Below are 23,271 nucleotides of genomic sequence, written 5' to 3'. Positions count from 1 at the left end.
ATTTTTAAAATGAATGAGGCCAGTAGTTTGGGAATGTCCCAGTTTGCCAACTTTGCACTTAATTGAACCGAAATTCTAAAACGATCTTAAAAATAATAAAAGGTTAGTTTAGTAAAATATTCACATTGGAGAGAAACCAGACGGGAAAAGCCACTTCAGTCACTCGTACTTTATCGACATCCGGCAAAACTGTGATCTTAATATGATTTGAAGAGTTGATTTGTTGAGATATTTATCGTTTGGAATCTTTTTCTCAGCTACATTCCATCATCATCATCATCATCATGTACAAAGTTTGATAATTCAGTGGACTTTCTTCTCTCCTTTTCCCAAAGTGTACAGCTCAGAAATGTAGCTCTTTTATCTCCTACGTGTATTTGATATTATTACTTGAACATAAATCTGGGGAAAATGTGGGAGCTATGGACTCATGAATCGCCCTCACGGTGGAGCAAAGACATTTGGTTTATGTAAGGCAGTGGTGGTGGGGTGACTCCATGAAAAGGTTTGAGGTTTGAATCCCGGCTGGGGCCCGTGATAGGGTTTGCATGGTCTTCCTGTGCTTCTGTGTTTGGGGGCTCCGGCTTCCCCTTACAGTCCAGTTGGGAGTTCTTCATTGTTCTGACAGCCTGACGACCCGCCCAGGTGAACCCCTTCCAGCTGGGGTCCCGCCCGTCCGCCCCCCTACAGCAGAACAGTGACAGGTTAATAGATGAAGCCATAATCGGGAGCAAGAGGATGTATTTGTAAAGTTGACCATGTTTCTGTTTCGTGACAGTACGTGGAGCTCTGTTTGTGATGTGTTCATTTTCTCTTTTTAATCTTGTTTTATGATTTGTAAATACTTAGAGAAGTTTCATGGATTTTGAAAATGCTGGTATAAAGCTTCTCTTCCCTGACAGTTTGGGTTTTATTCATTTTTGATAAATGATGCTTTACAGACAAATGTCAGATTTCTTAAATTGTTTAGGATAAACCTAAAGTTGAATTTGGAGACAGAAACATAGCATTTTTCATATTTTCTACAGTAAGTACAGATATCTTTATCCTCCTAATCTCTACATCTCAGGGTTTCTTCTATTTGGTAGAAATAAGAGAATTCAAAGATCAAGCTGTTACTTACAGACTATAGTATAGTATTTTATTCATTTTTAAAAATAATGTCTTAAAGCAAAAATGTATTTAAAAAAAAAAAGTAACATCCCAGAAGCATAAACAGCTAAATGAAACGAAAGAGCAAAGATTCCTGCAATTATTCTGACTTCTGTTGGAGTAAGAACCTTATTATTACAATGCACTGAAATGTATTGTAAAACAATAAATGCAAGACTGCAACATCTCCCAGGCTAAGGACAAGTATACAATTGCTCTGATTTTTGGTATTCTCTGTATTTTCAGTGTTCCGGTGAACACTGACAGCTTTAAAACATTTGTTAAATTTGGATTTTTCTTACTTCTTTCTTATTCAAATCAGAGCTCAGAACTTTGCATTTAAACATTAAGAGCTGAACACAGAACTGGACTTAAGATGAAAGAAATAAGACATTTCCCATTTATTAATTTACCGGTAACCAGTGAGATTCACAAATCATTGAAGAAAAAAGGTTCAGCGCACTGTCTAGTGGGTCTAGATGACCCCATTCCCAATGTTAAAGTGCCTGGGATAGCACAAGGGTTAAAAGAGACCTCAATTTATTTTGTTTCTGTTACCTAAAACCTCACTTACATGATCACTAATCGCTGCGTGGTACGTTTATGTGTCCTCAAATGCCCCACGGTCAGAAAAAAAGGCAAGATTTGTCCAGCTGTAGGGAGGAGTGAAGCACAAAGTAGAACCCGTTGGTCATGTGGTCAGAGGTCAGGTCGGACAAACCAGAAGGTTTTTTACTGACTTTACTTTGGTCACTAGTTATCTCAACACAATCCTAAAGAAAAAATTAAATATTTGAAAAGAGCCTTTAGTTTTCCAACAACTTATTTATTATTTATTATTTTATTACTTGTTTATTTTATTTGACATTATTTATTCTTAGTGACCAAACTTATATTCACATACATAACCAATTGTTTCCTAATTTGTTTTCAAACGAACCTGAAAAAGGGTAGAAATGAAAGTAGATGTGGATCAAAAGGACTAATTTGATTAGTATGCCTAGAGGGCCTCCACCTCCCTGCGTTATGTAACATATTCCCCACAGTTTAAATCTCAGCCCTCCTGCAAGAGCTCACTCGTCCTCCTGTTGTCACCTCCACTCGCCTGCCGCCTGACTCCTCCTCAGCATGTCCACTCTGCTCTGTCTGTCTCTGCTGGCTCTGTCCTCGCTGACCGCTGCGTCTGATCTGGACTGCGATGAGTTCCTCAAACCTTCAGAGAATCGAAGCAAGGTACAGCAGCGTTGTCCTGACGACGGATGAGCCCATCGATTCTTTTATGAGTAGCTCCACTAATCTCAGTCCTGCTGTCATAATGAAGTAAATGTTGATAAACACAAACGCATTCTCATGCATTTCTTTTAATTCCAGGTATCCGGCCGCTGGATATTTCAGGTTGGAATTTCTGACACCGAAGAGCAAATGGAATTCCTCAAATCAATCAACAGCTCTTGGATGGAAATCCAAACTTCCCCTAAAGGTGAAGACTTAAACCTTCACTTTGGAGACAGAATGTAAGTGATGACCTTTGAAACCAAAAGTGCACATTGATCCACAAATATGTTGTTTCTGATTTGATCCCCTTTGTTTCTGCTTCAAGTGATGGAAAATGTATGTATGGAACAGCTAACTCCTCTGTTTCAGGAAACTCCACCAGAGTGACATGTATGTAGTAAAATATATATATATATATATATATATATATATATATATAAATATCTATGTATGAATTTGACTGTTAAAATTCACAGCAAAGCAATAGAGCTGTTTTGTTTTCCTGTCTAGTTTACTACAATTCCACCTCACAAGAGGTGTTTGGGAAGCTTCTGGAGTCGTGTCCCGACTGCGCCGTCTGGTCAGACTACAAACTGACAGAGGAAAACGGGAAAACCAAAAAACACAGAAACCTTTACCTGTTCAGTGAGTTCATGGGTTACCTGTTGGGTCTAAAGTTTCTCTCCACTTACAAGCACAAAAGGATCCATGTTTTTTGTCATGATGTTTCCTGCCTTCTCCTTCCGCTGCAGCAAAAACCGGAAAGCTGGATGACAAAAATCTAGAGGTTTTCAAGAAGCAGGCTGAATGCCTCCACTTTTCAACAGACTTTTACTTTCCTGAAACAACTCGTAAGATCAGTTTTTCACTTTATCCACATCCGATTATTTTGCAGCAGGTGTCTAAGAGTGCAATGAGGCTTGCTGTTCTTCCTCTTTCAGACCTGTGTCCTGAAGAAAAGGACTCAGAGGAAAAGGCCGATGATCAATGAACACATCCGAACTGACCCAAACGGTGAAGGAACCAGCATCCATGACTATAGTATGTTGCAACAAGCCAGCTCCCAGCGTTTCCCGTACAACAATGACTTAGAGCGTAGAAACCTGCTCCTCAGCTGTTCATTTTAACAAGTCTGCGGTGAAGTAGAAAGTATCAAGCAGATGTCTCATTTTCTGTCATATCTCAGCTGAAATGTCCTCTTTTCTTTCATGCCAATAAAGATGACTTGCAAATAATTCCATTGTGTACTTAATTGAAGGCAATTCTGATGTTTTTTTTAAAGCAGATCCTCCTTAGGATGTAACTGAAACACTTTAATAATGAGTAAAACATAAACATACAAATATATTAGTGTATAGTCCCAGTATTAGCTCATTGCATTTAAAGATGATGTGTAAAATCAATATTTCTTTGAAAAAAATAAAGAAAAAAGATATGAAAACAACATACTTATATCAACTAATTTCATACATCAAATTGGAAATATCAAAATATATAGATTTAGTCAGCTCTAATATTGTTTAGGTCTTATAAATAAGTAATGCTCAAGTTTTCACAAAGTATTTGTGTTTTTTTCTGGAAACAATTAAAGAAAGATGCAAATGCAAAAACCTCACCGGATCCCCACGCTCAAAGGATTCCAGTTATGAAAATATGCAATTATGAAGAAAAAAGGTCACATAAAACGATACTTTAGACAATACATAAAAATAAAGGGGTATGAAACCATTAATGAGACTAATTGAAATAAATGTTTGTTGAGTTTTATTAGTTATTGTGGGATGAAATGATCCTTATTGTGTTTAAGGAATATCTAGCACATTTAACCCTTGTGCTATCTTATGGGGTCCAAATGACCCCACCCTTACATTGACGTGTTCTCCCTACCATGACAAAGAAGGTGAAGGGGATTTCATGTAATCCATGGACACCAGTGAAAATCACAAATCATTGAAGAAGCGAGGTTTAACGCGCTGTCTTGTAGGGTCCAGATGACCCCACTCCCAATGTTAAAGTGCCTTGGATAGTACTCATGATGTTATGTAAAAGTGTTCACAATAGAGTTTCAGGAATTACAAGTGTCCTAAACCTTGGTCAAACTTTGGACATTTATTTTGGGTGCAATACTTTCACAGTTGCCTCTCCATTTTTGAGGCAAACTGTGAAAAAAATGCATGGATTTGGGCCCTAAAGCTTTATGTTAACCAACACATTCATTGCTTTTTCTAATCATGAGGGCTGCTGGAGCTTATAATAGGAGAGAGCAGCTGACCTGACAAATACAAACAAAAACATTAAACATTAAAGCTTTATGCATTTAAATTCAACGATGAATTATTTGTGCTGTCAAAAGCAAAAAGAGAGTTTGATTACAACTGTTCTGGAACAAATTAAACGTTTTGCAATTTAACTTGATGTCAAAGATCGGTTATATTGATTTTTGCCGAACAGAAAGTTTTTATTTAGCAGGAAATATTTTAAAATTGAACATGGGTTTCCTTAAGTGACTTAGACTGTTTTTTTCTTGTAAAAGTTTTTAGATTTATTTTTTAAATATTTTAAAATAATGCTGCATATTCTTTCAGCACCGGTGTGGCTTTTTATAGGCAAATACAACTAAAATAAAAAAAATTTCAATGGAAAACAATCCAATGGTAAAATAAAAAAAAGGGTTTAAAATCATGCTAGACGTTTTATTGTGTGCATTTTGTTTTTTGTTTTTCTCTATTTTGTGTCCTTGTGTTGGTGTGTGAGTCTTTGTGCAAAGATGTGTTCACCCATGGAGAGAGAGGGGTGTCCCACTATTCAGACTCTGCCAGCTGATTGTTATGTAACACACGGGACACAGGCCCCTGCTGACTGGAGGCAAAAAGTGAAGCACTTGTTTTGCAGAGCACAGACATCAGTGTTTGTGCGAGCGACTCAGCCCACTGCCAGAGCCCGCCCCATTTCTTTGAGGAGGCTTTAGCAGGCGGCGGGGTCCCTGACATTAGAGTTGCTCTCCGGCTGCCTGCTGTCTTGAGTCATGGCTGCACAGCTGGTTGTCGCTCTGCTGGCTCTCGTCTCCCTGGGTGCAGCATCTGAACCGAACTGCACGGAGCTGGTTAAACCTCTGGTGCTGGACAGCCACAGCCCTGTGAGTACCAGAGACCCGTTCTTTTTAGGGGCTTGCATACACACACAAGCAGAAAAATCTAACACTTTGGGGGTTTGTGTGGCTTCCACAGCTGCATTTGGTTCCCTTTTCTTAAGGTTCACTGATGGGCCATTGACTACAGCTAAAACAAAACTGCTGTGTTATTCAGAGTTTTAACGAATACACTTCAATTTTAATCATTTAAGTTTTCAGAACAAAAATGTCACAAATGTGATCAAATAATTAGAAATATGTGATGTGTGATACTAAAAGAGCTTTTTTTAAAGCCGATTATTCTCAGAACATTCATAATTACACATCAGAGTATTTTTTGCATACATACCAAAATGTACTTAAACCTAAGGCTGTTCCAGTTGCCAGTTAGTTCCTCATCCCATAATGTCACACACTAGCTATTTGGTTCTGGTTCCATTCAAATGACATTATTTGTGATTTTTTTTAAATAGCTTTATCACAAAGGAATGTACTTGCTACAAGTACATTTAGTCTATAGTAAAAGTGAGGTAGTATACTTAAAGTTTACTTTTTATATACTATCTATATCTTGTAAACCTAAAATTTTCCTATTTAGTCTGAAGAAGTTTTCAGTTACTATACCATCTATACTACATGTGCATTGTCTATAGTATATGTGCCATACTTATGCTCTGTAATTAACAAAGCAAACTTCCAGTGTACTACTTCTTGCTGATGGTATTGCTTTAGTAGGTGAGCCACTGAACAGACTTGTCCTATTCAAGTACTTTGTCTCAAAGTAACTTCAACACTAAATGTTTGACAGACTGCGATCATCTATCGGCAACATTTATAGTAAAGTTGGTTTGTATCTCTGCGTAGATCTATGGAAAGTGGGTGCTTCACTTTGGAACGTGGGACGAGCCAGACCTGAAGAGTGACCTGGGCTCCGTGAAAAGCTCCTGGTTGGAACTGTACCCATCCTCACACGCCGAGGTCATCAATGTCTACTGGGCTGACCGCCTGTAATACTCCGCTGTATCTCATTTCTATTTGCACAATGTAAAACATTTACTGTCCTGATACCGACAATCACTTTCGCTTTTTAAATTGCACTTTTACCCACATACTCCACAAGATTTAAAAATCAAACTCTATCAGACCATTTCTGGTCGGAACCGGAGCCAGAGTTTTTCCATCATGAGCACCATGTTTCAGCACAAAGGTGTCATCAGTGCACATGGCAAGAAGTCAATACTTGTCTTTGTAGTTGCGCCATTTGACCTTTGTCCTGTGTCTTGGACGCTTGGGTGAAGAGAGAGGCAGAGGTGATGAGTTGGCAGAGGAGAACAGACAGACAGCAAAAGCAAATGTACTGAGAGTCTGTTGGGAACACCAGGCTGAGCTCACTGTTGGCAGGGTCTTTAACTTTCACAACCAGTAGGGCTTTCACCAGGTACCGAGGAAGGCTGGAGAGATTGAGTCAGAGTAGACTCTGTTCCCCACCTTCATAATCAATGGAGCTAATCAAAAATGTAGGGGATGAAGTAATGGATGCTGTCAAGCTAATGACAGAGTTCTGTCAAGATTGGCTCAAGCAGCTAACAGGTATTGGCAGTCTGAGCAACATGGAGTACAGGCAGTTTCCGAGGCAAAAACTCAGGTCTTAGAGGAGTTTAAACCTTGTGCTATCTTAGATGACCCTACCCTTGCATTGACGTGTTATTCCTACCATGACAAAGGTGGATAAAGGTGGAAAGATTTCATGTAATCCATGGAAACCAGTGAAGATCACAAATCATTGAAGAAAAAAGGTTCCGGTCACTGTATAGTGGGTCTAGATGACCCAACTCCCAAAGTTAAAGTGCCTAGGATAGCACAAGGGATAAGGAGGTCTTGGAGAAGAAATATCAGTCAGTCTAAAAAAGGAATAGGCAAACTATTCAATGTTCCAGGAGGGAGAAGGAGTTTTGTGCAAATCCTGCCACAGTGCGTGTGGTGAACCTTTTATCTCGATGATATTGTCAAGAGTTGGACGGAATTCTTTGAGGATTTGTGTCTGAGTTGCCATTTGATCTTCCATTAAGGAAGCAGAGGCTGAAGATGCAGGTATGGGCAGTCAAAGGTAGTCAAAAAGCTCCTCAGTGGTAATAGTCCAGAGGTACATAAGGTCCCCTCTTAGTATTTCAAGTCTCGGGGGACTTAGTAATACTGCATGGCAGTCGGGGACAGGCCCTCTGGACTGGCAGTCCAGGGGTGGTGGTCCTTCTTTTTTTTAAAAAGTTGGACCACAGGGTGTGCTCCAACCAAAGAGGCTACTCAGCCTTCCTGGGGAACTCTACTTTAAGATTTAGGAGAGGAGGATTTGGGCGATATTGAAACTCTTAGTGCAGATTTTGCTTTCGGAAGTTTGCCCATCCAGTCTACCGGTACTTTAGAGAAAGCAGTTGATCTTGTCCCTCATGCTGTTCGGTGGAAGAGACTCTGGGAATTTGAGATCAAGGGTCTCCTCCTAAGGACCACCTGGTTTCCTTCCAACCTTGTTTCACATTGCCTACAGTGAAGCCTTTTCTAAGGGAATGGTGGACTCGGACAGGGAGTCTTTTAATAATAATTATTGAGGTGGCTCGGGCATCTCTTCTGGATCCCTCCTGGGGAGGTATCCCAGGCATGTACTGATGGGAGAAGGCCCAGGGGAGGACCAAGGACATGCAGGAGGGACCATGTCTTTCAGCTGGCCACTTTGGGGTTCCCCCAACAGAACTGGAGGACGTTTCTGTGGATAGAGAGGTCTGGGTTTTCCTGTTTAGGGTGATGCCCTTGTAACCTGGCTGCAGATAAGAACGAGAAGATGGATGTAAATAATGCATGTCAAAATTGAGTGCTGTTGATTCTTACTCCTTTTATTGACTGCAGAAATGAAGACAAGTGCCTACAAGGATTAGCAACTGCCACAGTCTCAGGGATTACCACCCACGCCACCTGTAAGTGCTCAGACACTCAAAACTTGGTTTTAACACCTCAATGGTCAATGTTGGAGGGGTTTTTTTTTGTATTCTAGTTGTCATCAATGGTCACACCTCTTATCATGATGGGAAATATTATGAAACTTGTGAAGATTGCCTCCTATCTGAAGACACCACCCTCCTTCCTGATGGAAAAACAAAGGGACGTTACCTTTTCCTCTATAGTAAGGCTTTTCTTTGTTTTTATTCCAACTTCTTATCCATACCTACACAAACATTTGGACTACAGCTGTGCATATTCTTGTGGCTTCTCTTTCATAGCACGGAATACCACTCTAGAGTCATCGGAGTTGGAGAAGTTCAAAAACCAAGCAGAATGTCTCAGATTTTCCCCAGAATTACATTTCATGAGCACAGGTCAGACTCATTCCGACTGTCAGAACTCAATAAAATTCACATGTTTTTATATAATCAACTGTTTCTCTTCTTTTTTCTTTGTTTAAGATCTGTGTCCAGATGACCGAGAAACTACCACACCTGCTGCTGAGAAAACGGAGAATGAAGAAGGGGAGGCATAAACGTCTGCATGCTCCCCTGAAATCCAGCTGCACGCATTAACTAGGATGTGAAAGTGCTCAGCAGAATAACTTTAGATGTTATGTAGCTAACTTGTACAACAAAATAAATGTCATGTTTGAAGTCAAAAGTCAGAGTCTTAATTCTGATATATCTGATATATTAGTAAAACATCAAAGTTGAAATTGTTTTCTTCTGGTTGTGTGTGGTAAATAAACTCATTCTAACCCTTAACTGTCCTCTTTTTACTCATTTTGATTCAGAAAAATGCGGGTATCTTTTTATTTTGTCGATTGAACAACAGTTTTTCTCAAACTCTTATTGTACGTCTCACTAAATGATCACATGGAAACAACCTTTAAGAGAAAAGCTGCATCCAAGCCTTTTTAAATTCCTCGGTGGTCCAAGAAGGCCACAGCGCTTTTGTCAGGACTCATTCAGTCTGAGCCACAGAGGATCGTTAAAGTCGCCTTTCAGTTCTGCACAAAACAAATCTGCATGTCCCCAAGTGGCCGGTGAGAAAGGGGCCTTTTGTGGATCATTTGGGAATAAACCCTCCCTCCTCCTGAGCGTTCGCTCTTACACAACTCGTTTGGTTTGAAAGCCCGGAGGTGCAATGAATCAGCGGCAGAAAGTTTCCGTTGAAGGTCGAGCAGCGTCTTCGCTTCGACCGACCATGGCTCTCCTGGTTGCTGTGCTTCTGCTGGCTGTGGTTCCTCTCTGTGCTGCCTCTGCTCCCGACTGTGACGAGCTGGTCAAACCTTTCATGCCAGAAGATTCCAAACTGGTAAGAGGGTCAACATTTAAAATTATATATAAATATACATTTTTTTGTACAAATGTTTACTGGGAATATTTTCTGAATTTTCCATTGAAGGTTTTTGGGAAATGGGTTTATGTCATGGGAGCAGGTGACCCCTTACACTACCATGATGCACTGGGGTCCCTGAGAAACTCCTGGATCGACTTGTCTCCCACTTCCAACGATCAAGTTGTGATACTGCGTTGGGGCGACTACTGTTTGTGAGTCCAATAGGAAGAATTAATACCCATAAATGCTGATTTGACAGATTTCAAATCTTGTGCCACTTTTTTTTTTTTTTTTTTAGTAACCGGTGCATCTTTGGGGAGGTAAACGCAACTGTCACTGGAATTGCCACCACTTTTCAAAGTATGTCAACCCTTGGAAACAAAAGTTTTATAAAGTTACGATGTAAAAAAAGCGGTTTTTAACATTTGGTTGTTTTGAAGAGAACTTGTCAGATCATAAAGGACACATTCTGCAGACCTGCCCTGACTGTCTGCTGTGGACAGACACATTCAGAAACAGAGACGTCACCGGCAGATACATCCTGCTTTTCTGTAAGTTCATGTTTTAATGCCTGAAGTGCATGTTTACATGACAACTTTTCATTTTAACATGTTTTTTTTTAAAGCAAGGACAGGAAAAATAGACCCTGAACATGTTGACATTTTGAAGAAACAAGCAGAATGTCTGAATTTCCCTGTGAACTTCCACAGAGCCGATGCCTCTGCAGGTCAGTGACTTAGTGAAAATGCTTGCAATGCAAAAGCCGCCACAAGATGGCGATCTTCTTTTGTGAAATTTGTGAAATTAACATTTGAAAGTGTTTCTTTTTTTTACAGCAAAAATGTACAAAACAACTTTTAATAAAGAGCAAAACATTCATTTTTGCTGCAAGTAAAAATATTTTTTAAGTTGCTAATATTTATTTTCTTGTCTTTCAGAGCTTTGCCCTGATGACAAGGACAAGACAGAATGAACAACAAATAGATTAAAACATTTATTAAAGAGAGAATAAATGATAGAAGTAAATAAACAGTATATTCCCTTTATTCTGTTTTGACAAAAAAAAATGTATCTCCCCTTAACCCCCCCCCCAAAAACTCAGATTCTGCAGAGAAATAGCCACATTTGATCATTTTTAGGCTAAGTTGTAAACTCATAAAATAAACATATTTTTCTATTTGGATGTAGTTTCACTATTGAGATCCATCAAGTGAGAAAAAGTCAAACGCTTTTTCTGCCTGTACATCACATGAATAAAGACATAATGTAAACACTTTTTACAGTTCTTTAACAAAGAGGAGTGTAACATTTGTGTTATAAATTATTTACAGATTTAAAGAAAGACGCTAAAGATTTCTCCTCCTTATAGAATAAAGAAAACCATGAAAAGAATTATTCAGTGAATTATATTAAAATATTTATAACACTAGTCAGGCCAACACACATAACCTCAGTGCAAAACCAATGACTACAATTTTTCAAGTGGTCAACATGCAGACTAAAAAACAAAATTCGACCATGGAACATCCTGCAGCTTTCTTCAGGCCTCCAGCCTGCTGTAATGGCTGCCCGGACCGGTCTGACTGCTCTCCATCTTGCTGTTGGTTGATCCGTCCGCTCTGGTGCTTTGCGCCTCCAAGCTGCTCTGCGCTGGTCGTCTACATCCGAACAGTGTCATCACCTGCTTCCGACACTGAGATGAGCCAAAGTAATAGAGGAGTGGGTCCAGACAACAGCTGATGCTGCCCATGCACACGGAGAGCAGGTAGGCCTGGTAGGAGCCGTCACCGGAGCTGTGGGCCAGCTGGACGTAATGAACCATCAGGATGATGTTGGTGGGAGTGAAACAGACCACAAACACCAGCAGCACCATCCCAGCCATGACCATGGCGCGGGTCCTCTTGGAGCGGTTCTCCGCGCTACCTTCTGCCAGAGTCTGAAGGATGCGTGTGTAACAAACCGCAGTGAAGATGAGAGGCAGGAAGAAGAAGACAGCGGAGTAGACGGGAAAGAAGTAGAGGTAGAAACCTTGCAGCTTTTCCACACCCTGCACATCATGACAGGTGGTGATTCCCAGATCTGACAAACGTACGGTCTGTGTTGACATGAGGAGGGGGAAGACACCACCCAGGGATACGAGCCACATGGCGGCACACACAGCTGCAGCGGTCTGAGGGCTGCGCCACTTCAGAGAGTCCATGGGGTAGACCACGGCCAGGAAACGGTCGATGCTGATGCATGTGACCAGCAGGACGGAGCAGTACATGTTGCAGTGGAAGGATGCTGTGACTAGTCTGCACATGAAGGAGCCATAGATCCAGTTGTTACCATGGTAATGGTAGGCTATTTTGAAGGGGAGAAACAGGCCAAAAAGCAGATCAGCACAGGCCAAGTTCAGCATGTAGATCACTGCTGCCTTCCTGGGATGGATGTAACGCACAAACATCCCCACGGCAACAAGGTTGAGAGGTACACTGATGATGAAGACCAGGGTGTAAACGGTTGGGACAAAGGTTGTTGCTAGGCGACCCTGGAGAAACCCTTTGGCTTCCTCTGAGACAAAGAACTGCTCCTGAGGATGGCGGCGCTGGCTGTGATGGCCGTGCCATTTTCCAGCCTCCTCCTCCACCTCCATGCCTGAACCTCCACTTCCACCCAGGACGTCCAGGTCGATATCCTCTGCCGACGGATCCTTCCCCGTTACAAAGTGACCCGAAAACGTTCGCAGGAGAGGCGTGGAATCTTTGGAGATGAACAAAATGGGTTTAATCATCTGTTTTTTAGTAATTAATTCACACATGCAGAGCCGCTTTAAAACTGCACTTGTTATATGAAGCAATAAAAACACTTTTAATTTACTTAACTGCAACAAAAAACAGAAGTGGACAGGAACCAGTAAAACCACAGGAAATTTTGTTTAGTCAAACAATCTTCTGGTTTTAATCAATTCTGAAAAATTGAAATTGAAAAAAGTGAATTGTGGTTTAGGGGGTACATAATTACTCAAATTCAAGGCACCAAAAAACATTTTGGTGTCAAATAAAACAGATCTTAAATAAAATGAAAAATGTTAGTTCATCTTAAATAAATGTATGAATTCAGTCAAAAAACTATTGTAGACTACAAATGGGTCAACAGGAACCACCGGTAGAATCTTTATTTCCTTGTTAGAGTTTAACAATATAAATGATAAGATTCTACTTTGGATATGTCCTTTATGTCAGAGGGGGGTAAACTAAATCCAAATAAATGATTTCCCATTTAATTCAGTTAAATACTTTTATCGATGATAAAAATAGTAGTTCTATAAATCCTCTGAATTTGTGCTACACAAGCTTTCTAAAAGGTAACTTCATTTGAAATTTATAAGTGGATTCAATTAGACCAAAGATTAAAAAAAAGCTCCTTACCATTTTTAGAGGGAAGAGCTGAACTAAGACAAGAAAACAACAGGACGCCTTTGAGCAGGCGAAGCATGGCCGTGCTGCACGCCGTCCACATCCTTTACAGAGTTTTTAAAAGAAATAAAAACTTTGTCAAAGGAGTTTGAAATATTTGAGCCCAAAAGCCAGTTAGAGGAAACTCCACCTCCCTGCTCTTCACACCCCCACCCCTTCACACAAACACGACGCCACAATATTCCCTCCTAATGAAGCAGGATGGATGTGCAAAAATAGGAGTCAGATAGAAGCAATAGAAACTTTCTGAAGATTTATTTCTTGTTCAGGCATTAGAAGATAATTATATATAAAAATACATCAGCAGTAGTTTCTTTGTCAAGTTAAAACTTTGTTTAAAAAGGCATAACTGTAGTTTATGATGAGGCCATTCATTTCTTTGAGTTTTTTTTTAGTATTAAAGTTTCAATAATGTGTTTACATACTAAACAAGAATATTATTAGTTTATTATGAAGTACATTTACAAATCAACAGTGGAAAAGATCGCACAAGTCATTGTGGGATGCATTGTATTGTGAACGGATGGAAAAAAACACAACAAGACGTGTGTCATTTCACACACAGTGAAAGGCACAGTTTCCTCTTCAGTCGGGTTTCCGTTTTCCTCCGCTCTTTATTTTCCGTAGAATTTCCTGTTCAGGAGGAAGATGAGAAGGTTGACGTTCACTTTGGCTTTGTCGAACATCTTCATGACGGCCACGCCGTCGTACTGCAGCTGAAGGAGGTCCTGCACATAAAGCAGCCGTAAGACAAAGATTCTGGTTTTCACGCATGGATCAAAGGAATAAACTTCATGTTAAAGAGATTTTTAAAACAATTCTTCATCCCTCTCAGCAGTGGAAAACAGGGTAACGCCTGCATGTCTCTCAGGCTTTGCGTAAATTCTGACATTTTTGGGGGAAATGTTTACCTGGAAATGGAGCTGAACTTTTTCCATTTCAACTCCCATAAACTTGGCTTTCACCTCAAAATCTCCAACTTCCTCAGTGGGTGAAATGTCAAACATGACGTTTTTGAACCTAGGAGTAGAAAGAGACAATGAAAGTAACAACACAGGAAAGATGGGAGAGACAAACACAACATTTCCAAGCAGATGAAACAGGATCAGAACTAACGGTAATACATTTGGAATTAGGTTTCATCTGAGCAGCACTGAAGCAGGTCTGAGTGGTGGATCGGAGCGGAAACTCCTCACATCAGTGGACGAGGAAACTCACTGGTTTGTCTGAAGGCCTTCTATCTCCAGGACGACCCCCTTCTCGTGCAGCCTGGCTGCAGTGTACTTCAACGACTGAGGCTTCCACTTCTTACTGCCCCGATCCTCTGATTTACTGTCCAGCTTTATGGATCTGCGGGAGTTCCTGAACAAACAACAATCTTGGATTACATAAAGTCGTCAGCAATCTTTTTCTCTACATCGACTCTTAAGAATTGATCTGGTAAATAGGAAAGGATTTTTTTTTGATTTATTTGATTTGGGTGAAGGAAATGACTCACTTTCGGTTGAGGTTATCTAAGCAAGTTTTGATGTAGGTGTCATAGTAGTTCATCTGTTCCTGGTAAAATACGGTTTTGGAGTTGAGAGCCGTCAGTGTCTGCTGGAGCTTGGTGAGCTCGGTCTTCCTCCTCTGTCTGTAGCGCCTCTGGTAGCGAATGTCCTGTGGATCACAGGTTGAAGCATCACATCAAGAAAGTAGAGCACAGAACGCTTTTCTACTTAGAGTGGGGTGAAGAGATGCTAATCAACCTTTGCGATATCGTTAATGAGGTCCTGGTAGTTGTTGCTGGCCGTGGCGAGGCCGGCCTGCTCCAGGTTCCGAAGGTTCCTGAGGATCTTCCTCTTTTTCTGCTCCAGCGGCAGCTGACCGTCCTCCAGAACTGCCGGGCTACTCTTCAGACCCTCCGGAGTCTGGGCGTCCTGGGCGGCCCTGCGCTCCAACATCTTGGTGTGCTCCAATTCCTTCAAGAATGCAGGGATGGAAATGCTTTTTATGTTCCTCGGCTGCTCTCAAACTGGGTCAGAACTGGAAAATGGTTTCTGATTCTGAAACGCGGAAAAACAAAAAAAAGATCCTGACCTGTGGAGGAGAAGCTGGAGTCTCCAGGATTTCAGTCAAAGCCTCTCCGGGCTGAATCCGAATCACATCGACTATCAGCTTCTTTGTTCTGAAATAATGAAAATAAAGAAAAAGCAAATATCAACAGCGATACATTTAATGCAAATAATAGTTCTAGGAAATAATAAAATAGCCAAATGCATCACATGAAGACACTATGCTCCAATACAGGACATCATCTTTTCAAAATTCCTGTAGTAACGTTTTTGTTCTCCAAAATTTGGCTTCGTCTCTATTTTTAGGTTTCAACTTGTAGTGAGTTGCTAAAATACCAATAAGTATATCTTTAAGTTGCCCATAGTTATGATCAGTTTCTCTGTTCATGTGCTCATTCTTTAGGTAAATGTTTTACTGGCTGGCAGTAAAACTCAAAGGCTGAACTTACAAATGTTTCTCCAGTCCGGACGGATGCGTGTTTATAAGCCAGATAACAAAAAGTGCTTAGGCTCTTCCTTTTTTTAGTTTTTAGAAAGGATGTGACAGAAGAGCAGGAAAGACAAAGATATGGAGCTGAATGACAGCTGGAGCTGCATGAAGTGCAGCTCAAAGGTCAGTTTGCTCCACAGAAATCCACTACGACAGAACAACCTCCAGCTGTTTGCTCGTAGAACAAGAACTTACTTTGTCATAAGAGTCTTCAAGTCTTTGTCGTCGCCCTCCAGAAGCTCGAACTTGCTGGTTAGGTGGAGCGAGATCTCAGTCTTGGCCAGCTGGCTGAGAGCGTTCTCTCTGTTTGGGTCGTTGGAGTCTACAGCTCCTTCTCCTGTAAACAGAAAAAAACATTTGAAATGGAGCTTTTTGTGGGTAAATGGAAGCAGACTTGAGCAGAATTTGATCGGGTCATACCGAGCAAAGCCTCAACATCGGGTACGTCTCCCAAGTCCTGCAGCAGCTCGTGGAGCAGGTCATTGCGGTCTGGAGAGATGGCGTCCAGATGTTCCAAAAGCAGCTGTGCAGATGTGAGAGTCACAAACTCTTAATGTGAAGATTTGCTGCTAGTAACTACAAAACCATCCAAATGTAAATCATTTATTAGCAAAACCAAACACTCATCAATTAAATCTTTTTTCAAATAAAACTGTGTAAAAGGATTTTTGAATAAACTGAAATCTGGACCATTATATATATATATATATATATCTTACAATTTAGTTTTTTTCTATGTTTATAGCCAAGTTTTTGTCAAATGCATAAAAGCAGAGGGGAAAAGGCAAATAAAACAGAACTGTAAATCTGATCAAAGCAACTTGGCAAAAGACGGATGCTTTAGGGGTTTATTGTTTTTTACAGCGACTTGAAGGGTACAGCAGATGAAGCAGCAGATGCAGCAAATGTAAGTATTAAGGTTAGAAATGGGCTTTTTTAAATACAAATATGCCTGTTGCTAGGCAGTTTTTAAACTAGTTTCATGTCATCTGTGGAATCAGCGTTTAATATGCTGTAAATGGGTTGAGTAGATATTTGGAGTGGCAATAACGTGACACATTGACACAGCAGTCGTAGGGCGGTCGACCTCTGATCGGAATATTGCAGGTTTGAATCCCACATTGCCTCTAGCGGGATTTTGGGGCGAGTGTGTGGCAGCTGAGCCGCTATCAGTGTGTGAATGTGACTGTAAAGTGCTTTGGGCCTTCAAGGAAGGTAGAAAAGCGCTACACAAGTATTTTCCATTTCCATTTGGCACTAAAGCAGAGCTGCTCAACCATTGGACTTTTTTGTCTGAGCCTCGGCTTCCCCCTGTACTAACGCCCGCTGTGATCAAACGGCTTTACCGAGTGAGTGTTGATGATCTCCTCTATGGAGATGTAGATGATGGGTTTGCTCAACGTCACCATGTCAGAGTATTCATCGATGTTAAACTTCTCTTCGGGTTCAGGAACATCACATGCAGCCTGGAAAAACAACCTGAGGGGGAAAAGTGATGACAGAACAGTGACTTTTTATGCTTTAAATTGCCAAAGGACTGTTATATTAAAATATGTAATTGGAAAAAAAAAAAGAAGCTCCATCAGGTTCATTAAAATGCTAATCTTTGGAAATTATTGTCACTTTTGTGTCACTTTTCAACTGGACTAAGTGTTTTTTCCTCTTATCCAATAAATTCAATTCTGTATTTCTTAGAGAGTTGGGAAATCGTGTTCAATAGGAGGCAAAAACATTTTCAACCTACAACGGCCAAGACCAAATAACTTCAAAACTTTGCTACTGCTATGGAGCCATCCTGGATGGATGAGAGTCTACACAGATGTGTGATTCAGGAAGTGGTTTGTCAGTTAATTACAGTTCTTTCCAATTTCCACTTAGTCTCATTCTCCAAACCAGTCGACTAATTCCTTTAACTCTTTTCTCCAAAACATGTCTCTTTGGTCTAAACCTAAAACGCTGTTTGCAGTTATCACACAATTTGCAAAACTCTAATCTACTCTTTGCAGAACACATTCTCCCTTTTCATTCACAACACACAAGATGTAAAAAGTTAACACAAAGAAGCAAAACTCAAACTCTGTTCCAACACAGCAGTCACCATCAACACACAACTGATCAAAACTGAAGACAGCTGTTGTCAGTTAAATGCGGCACATATAAGGACAATTCTGGAACAACTGAGCAGCTTTTCAAAGATGGAGGACAGAGCAAGACCTGCCCCAACCCAGAACCACACTAAGAGCTGGACCCAGGCCAAGGACAAGAATTCTGATGAGATCCAGACCACAGTTATTGATTTATGGAATGACCATGAGGGGCGCAGGTCAAAAGGTCAACCTTAAACTCAGCAGCTTCAAGTTATTAATCGGCATCACTCATGTGAACATTCAACAAGAAAAGGACAGTGAAGGTTCCATTTTCTGGGACAATGTCAGTTTTCACAAAAGTTTGCTCATCAGACAGTATTTCAACACAAATCCCCAGTTTGTATTGGTTTTCTTCCACCTTGTCCATTCCTTAACCCCGTTGAAGAATTTTTCTGCTTGGCATTGGTTTATGAGAGACAACATACAGTCGACAAAACCCGTTGCCGGCCATGGACACAAATTGTGATGACATTTCAATTGAGTCTTCTCAAGGCTGCATCAGGCTTTTCTTCCTGTTGTGTGGATGAAGCCCTCTGGCCTGAGCCGCACAGGGATAAGACTGTGAAGTGCAATAATTGTCAACCTGGGCTTACATTCAAAATGTAAAAAATCAGAATCCTATCTTTACACTATTTAATGGGGTAGGGGGGTCACATTCTTTAGAAACCATTTTGTGAACAGTGTCACATGTCTTGTGTAGTTTTTGATGACAGAGTAGTCATTGTGACCTCAAAGTGAGCTTTTGACTCAAGAGAGAAGGATTTGGCAGAATTAGTCTATATATTGAAAATTGTGTTTGGTTCAATTGGTTTCAGAAAATGTATTTTAGAAATTGGAAAAAACTGTAAATGAATCACAGCGTTGGCTCTGTAGATACGGGCACATTCTCTCTGGACAGAAAGGCTCTTCTGTGACAGCACAAAACACAAAATATTGTTTGTTTCCTCTATACTCCTCACAGTCCTCTAAAGATTTTTTCCTATGATCTCACCAAGTGACCCGGGACAACCTTGCTAGTGCTAAGGACATGTCAACACACACACACACACAGTTAGGATTGTCTGTAATCTCCTCTTTCGTACCTGAACTTCTCATACGTCTGAGAAATGTACTTGTTCATTGGCGTCATGTGTGCATTCTCGCCCTCAAACAGCTTGTTTGCAGCAGCATGTTGGAGCATCTTTGCCACAGATCCCAAGTTGCGCCGCTGGTCCTGATGCAGTTGCCCCCCTGCGGATAGGTCGATGATGTCAAAGCCATCGGGGGCCACAATGGCCGGGTTCATGTAGCGGTAATACAACAGGTTTCCGACTATCTAGAAAAGGCAAATGGACTGCATTAGGAAAAGATGAGTTATGATATTACTTAGCATATTGTATTCATAAAAAAAATGTTTCGGGCGTCTACCTTCAACACATCATCCTCTGAGGCTTCTGGGAACTTTTCATGGAGGCTGTTCTTCAGAACTTTTGCAATGTATCTCATGGCATAACTGCAGAAGTGACAGAAAGTTATCATACATCAAAACAGGCATCATCCTCAGACATGCAATATCAATAATATTTGAAAAGGAAACAGCTTATGTACACAGTAACTGCATTCCTATTTTCATGTATTTGTGAGCTAGAAGTCAAGCAGCACCACCTAGTGGTGAGTCCTCCACATTTAGTAAAAATGCAAAAAGATCACCAGAACGTTTTATATAAACAAAAATATATAAGTTAGGATGAGTATAAACAAAATCTGATATAGGTAGAATTCATTTTCCAATAACAGAAAGTTAAATTTTTTTTAAATGCTATTTCCTTAAAAGAACAAAAAACAAACGATATATAGAGAAGATGCACGTTTATGTTAAGTTTCTTTTATAAATATTTTTATAAGTGGGGTAATGTGTCGTATGTATTAACGGCAGGGATTGGGAAGGGTGAAGGGTGGGTTGGGTTCTTATGTAATACTGTGCTTGTTTTGTCTTTTAAATGTCAAAGCACTTCGAGTTGCGCAAGTCATGAGAAGCGCTTTATTTCTAAATAAAGTTGGATTTGATTGGATCAGTCACTGGGTGTTAGTTTGAACTCAAAGCAACAGCACAGTGACACACAACAGGCCTGAAACTTACGGGATGTTATCCAGAGAACAGACAATGGAGTTCAGGACCTTATCAGTTGCAGAGCGCAGCGCCTCACTGGACGCCTGCAGCCGGTTGCGCACTTCTGCATATGACATGGCCTGCTCTGGAGTCACCTCATAAGGCAGCTTGCTGAGGGACAGTAGGAGAGAAGACGTGCGGATGCATGCTTAAACACTTCCTCTTTGTTATTGTTTCAGCTGCTTTGTCCAGTTCCATCAGAGCAGAACTGACGGCTATCAGCGGCAGTACCTGGCTTCTCCAGTGGCCGACTCCACCTGGTTTACCCAGGCTTTGTACACATCCACTGGGTTGGTGTTGATGCCCAAGCTGTTATCGTCAATGATGTCTTTGACCACCGGACTCAGCAGTTGCCTGAGGGCGTTATGACCACGTGCGCCCCGGTTGAAGCTCACCACCATTTTGATGACTGTGGGGTTTCCTGTCACTATTTCCTGAATCTGATCCACCTTAGAGCTGAGACAGGTGAAGAGATGGTTTAGGTACACCTGAAGATGCTCTTGATGAAAATCACTGCAGTACAGTTTACTACAACATGAGAAATGTTACTGTAGGAACGGAGCTACACTTCTTACTTGATCTCCTCTGCTAAAGCGGTTCTGAAGAGTTTGAGCAGCAGGTATTCCTCTCTTTGGTTGGAAGCATAATTGTAAAGAGTGAAAATGACTGTGTCCATAAACTTTGTTGACTTGTTTTGGGGCATCTGGAAGATCAGCTTAGCCAGGTAAGATGGATTGGTCTAAAGAGAGAATAAGACAGAACAAAATGAAAATAATTTTGAATATACGTAGTTTAAAGATGCATAAAGGCCGGAAAATATTAAGTTAATCACCTGAAGGAGGTAAAAGAGGTGTTGATAAGCCTCCAGTTTTCTTCTTTTGCCTTTACTAAGACCCTTTATACCCAGTTTTTCTCCTCCAGTTAGGTCCTCTTTACTCGTTTTGCTTTTCTTGTTCTTCATTTTCTTACTATGTGACACAACATCCTTTTGAAAGAATAAATAAACAAAAGCTCAATTAGACAGGAAAAAAGGTGACATTTTCCCAATATTGTGAACAATGTGAACCATTTTTTCTTATGTTGAGGTGTTTCCAACCTGCAAAGTGATTCGGTTCTTCACCAGAAGTCCAATCTTTATGTCCATCAGATTCAGGTCCTTCTCCATCTGTTGATTGGAGCGGATCTTTGTGACCACTTCTTCTCTGAGGCCCGTCATCTCCTGCTCTTCCTGCAGATCCCGGGGACTCTGTTCCAGCAGGTGGACAAACTTGCGCACCACTGAGAGGGGAGGATCTTTGGCTCCAGCTGAGATTTGGTTTTGAAAAAAAACAACCAAAAAACTTTTTTTAATGTTATAAAAACAATTCCTGGTGTTTCTGTCTTCTGATGTTTTTTATGTAAAATGTTTTGGGTTTTAGTTTGAAATCCATTTATGATCAAGTGAAAAAATGTAAAGGAGGTTTTGTTTAGTTATGTATAATAGCAAAATGACTTTAACTTTTCAATACCAGCTGGAGATTTTAGCTGTAGTGTCACTGCAATACACTGAAGAGGTTTTATTGACTCACTTAAGGTTTTATAGTCATCTCTGGCTTTGTTGGCCTTAAGGAAAGCCTGGATTTTCACAATTTCTTTTTCCTAAAAAAAACATAAAAACACCTTTTTAAAAAGCAAAAGAAAAAAATATTTTAAAGGGTAATAATATTTACATCACTTACATGATCTTTAAAGAACTTCAGCCTCTGGTTGTATTTATGTTTTGCTCTCCACATTTTAGCCAGAGACTGGATCTGAATGGAAAGGTAACTCAGTCAATTTTCGGATGCAGCAGCAATACTGACGGATGTATGGTTTAGCCAAAGTAAAATAAATAGATATAAAAACCTTAATGACAGAGTCAACATTTTTCTGAAGCAGGTTCATCCTCTCTTTGTACACTTTCCTTTGTTTGTAACCTTTCCAACAAGCCTGAAAAACAGGAAGAAAGAAAAATCTTGGATGAAAACAGGAAATGCTCGATGTGGGTTTTATGCCTGAAAACCATGGCAGTGGAGGCCGTTGTATCGGTGCTAAACATATTTTCTTTAGAACAAAGAACCTATAAGGAAGCAGAGAACCATTGTTAACCCCTTTGATCAGAAAGTAGAGCTGCTTTTTTATACCTGCAGTTTGACGACGTAGGGTTCTTGTAGGTGAAGATATTCCATTCTTTGGGAATGCTTTTTTCTAACAAGGTAACCTCGGATTCTGGCCTGCAGCCGCGTCACTAAAGACTCATTTGCCAGCCACAGCTGTTCTCTGTTGTACTCCGCTGTCACACAGTTAACCACGTTCTGGGACACACAGTAAAAATCTGATTCAACGATAATTACTGCACAGTCGTATCAAAGGCAGAAATATAAACTCAGTATGCATGAGCAGGCTGTAGAAATGAACCTCAAGACGTTCAATGTCTTAAAGGAAAATCTCAACATGGAGTTGTACCTGGATATCCTCTTTACTGAGCTGGCTCCAGCTGTCTTTATATTCTTCAGGTTTTTCCCAGGTGCCCTGTCTTGTCTGCAGGTTATAGTAGAAGTCATATTTGTCCTTGATGCAGTGCTTTACCCACAACACATCACTGCTGCCTGGAAAAGAAAAAAGAACTTTCATACTCATGATTTGGCACGATCACATTTGCCTTATTTTATAGCATTCGGATTTCCATATGTTATAAACATGTGGAATTAAAGATCCTCCTAAAGGGGTCAGGCAAAACGTTCATGCGTATTTACACGAACAAGTTCCTTTTCAGTGCAAAAAGTGCGGGTTATCTTTAAGTTTATGGTTTGAAATCACACCAAAAACACTGACTCCATGCAAAATCCCAGGCTCTGTTATATCCCTTGTAATATGGCTTGAAAAAAGATCCTTTTATTCAGATCAGAACCCTTTTTGACATTTCTTATTCCTCTAGGTTTTTGAATTTTGATATTATATTATTTTATATTTCCTGCAAGCTTTGAGCTTTCACTATTGCCAGTTCGGATTTTTATTTAGCCTCTATTTAGCTTTAGCCCAAATGAATCTGAAACTAACCTG

The 23,271-nt window shown here is 40.4% G+C and overlaps 5 protein-coding genes across 5 annotated transcripts in view; 3 read left to right on the top strand and 2 right to left on the bottom strand.

The window, feature by feature from the left end:
* The first annotated feature begins 2,206 nt into the window (after positions 1 to 2,206).
* LOC105354744 lies at positions 2,207 to 3,662 on the top strand. Its single transcript, XM_023958526.1, has 6 exons — positions 2,207 to 2,385; positions 2,524 to 2,666; positions 2,753 to 2,817; positions 2,938 to 3,072; positions 3,180 to 3,278; positions 3,369 to 3,662. Exons 1-6 carry the CDS (start codon positions 2,281 to 2,283, stop codon positions 3,416 to 3,418), a joined length of 597 nt encoding a protein of 198 aa, XP_023814294.1. The 5' UTR covers positions 2,207 to 2,280; the 3' UTR covers positions 3,419 to 3,662.
* A 1,605-nt stretch (positions 3,663 to 5,267) lies between these two features.
* Positions 5,268 to 9,315, top strand: LOC101164899. The gene is made up of 6 exons (XM_023958525.1): positions 5,268 to 5,563; positions 6,422 to 6,564; positions 8,456 to 8,523; positions 8,601 to 8,729; positions 8,827 to 8,922; positions 9,010 to 9,315. The coding sequence occupies exons 1-6, from the start codon at positions 5,453 to 5,455 to the stop codon at positions 9,081 to 9,083; spliced, it is 621 nt and encodes a 206-aa protein (XP_023814293.1). The 5' UTR covers positions 5,268 to 5,452; the 3' UTR covers positions 9,084 to 9,315.
* Positions 9,316 to 9,612: 297 nt separating this feature from the next.
* LOC101158029 lies at positions 9,613 to 11,075 on the top strand. The gene is made up of 6 exons (XM_004072435.4): positions 9,613 to 9,868; positions 9,959 to 10,104; positions 10,191 to 10,252; positions 10,333 to 10,443; positions 10,518 to 10,619; positions 10,831 to 11,075. Exons 1-6 carry the CDS (start codon positions 9,698 to 9,700, stop codon positions 10,863 to 10,865), a joined length of 627 nt encoding a protein of 208 aa, XP_004072483.1. The 5' UTR covers positions 9,613 to 9,697; the 3' UTR covers positions 10,866 to 11,075.
* LOC101164650 (proteinase-activated receptor 1) lies at positions 10,874 to 13,455 on the bottom strand. The gene is made up of 2 exons (XM_004072633.4): positions 13,303 to 13,455; positions 10,874 to 12,634 (listed from the first exon to the last, which is right to left on the bottom strand). Exons 1-2 carry the CDS (start codon positions 13,391 to 13,393, stop codon positions 11,433 to 11,435), a joined length of 1,293 nt encoding a protein of 430 aa, XP_004072681.2. The 5' UTR covers positions 13,394 to 13,455; the 3' UTR covers positions 10,874 to 11,432.
* A 133-nt stretch (positions 13,456 to 13,588) lies between these two features.
* iqgap2 (IQ motif containing GTPase activating protein 2) overlaps positions 13,589 to 23,271 on the bottom strand; it is a 34,063-nt gene continuing 24,380 nt past the window's right edge. The window contains exons 18-38 of the mRNA XM_011479251.3: positions 22,675 to 22,817; positions 22,353 to 22,523; positions 22,075 to 22,158; positions 21,909 to 21,980; positions 21,759 to 21,828; positions 21,287 to 21,495; positions 21,023 to 21,175; positions 20,766 to 20,929; positions 20,422 to 20,646; positions 20,161 to 20,301; positions 19,449 to 19,533; positions 19,124 to 19,356; positions 17,241 to 17,373; positions 16,315 to 16,417; positions 16,090 to 16,231; positions 15,430 to 15,517; positions 15,099 to 15,311; positions 14,849 to 15,009; positions 14,569 to 14,712; positions 14,262 to 14,370; positions 13,589 to 14,078 (exon numbers count right to left, since the gene is read on the bottom strand). Of these exons, the coding sequence (XP_011477553.1) occupies positions 13,965 to 14,078; positions 14,262 to 14,370; positions 14,569 to 14,712; positions 14,849 to 15,009; positions 15,099 to 15,311; positions 15,430 to 15,517; positions 16,090 to 16,231; positions 16,315 to 16,417; positions 17,241 to 17,373; positions 19,124 to 19,356; positions 19,449 to 19,533; positions 20,161 to 20,301; positions 20,422 to 20,646; positions 20,766 to 20,929; positions 21,023 to 21,175; positions 21,287 to 21,495; positions 21,759 to 21,828; positions 21,909 to 21,980; positions 22,075 to 22,158; positions 22,353 to 22,523; positions 22,675 to 22,817 (2,957 nt within the window). The 3' untranslated portion in view covers positions 13,589 to 13,964. The remainder of the gene's footprint in view (positions 14,079 to 14,261; positions 14,371 to 14,568; positions 14,713 to 14,848; positions 15,010 to 15,098; positions 15,312 to 15,429; positions 15,518 to 16,089; positions 16,232 to 16,314; positions 16,418 to 17,240; positions 17,374 to 19,123; positions 19,357 to 19,448; positions 19,534 to 20,160; positions 20,302 to 20,421; positions 20,647 to 20,765; positions 20,930 to 21,022; positions 21,176 to 21,286; positions 21,496 to 21,758; positions 21,829 to 21,908; positions 21,981 to 22,074; positions 22,159 to 22,352; positions 22,524 to 22,674; positions 22,818 to 23,271) is intronic.

The sequence above is a fragment of the Oryzias latipes genome, chromosome 9, assembly GCF_002234675.1.
Source record: "Oryzias latipes chromosome 9, ASM223467v1".
Lineage (NCBI taxonomy): Eukaryota > Metazoa > Chordata > Actinopteri > Beloniformes > Adrianichthyidae > Oryzias > Oryzias latipes.
The sequence above is the reverse complement of the archived record's forward strand: the minus strand, read 5'-3'. Positions and strand labels throughout refer to the sequence as shown.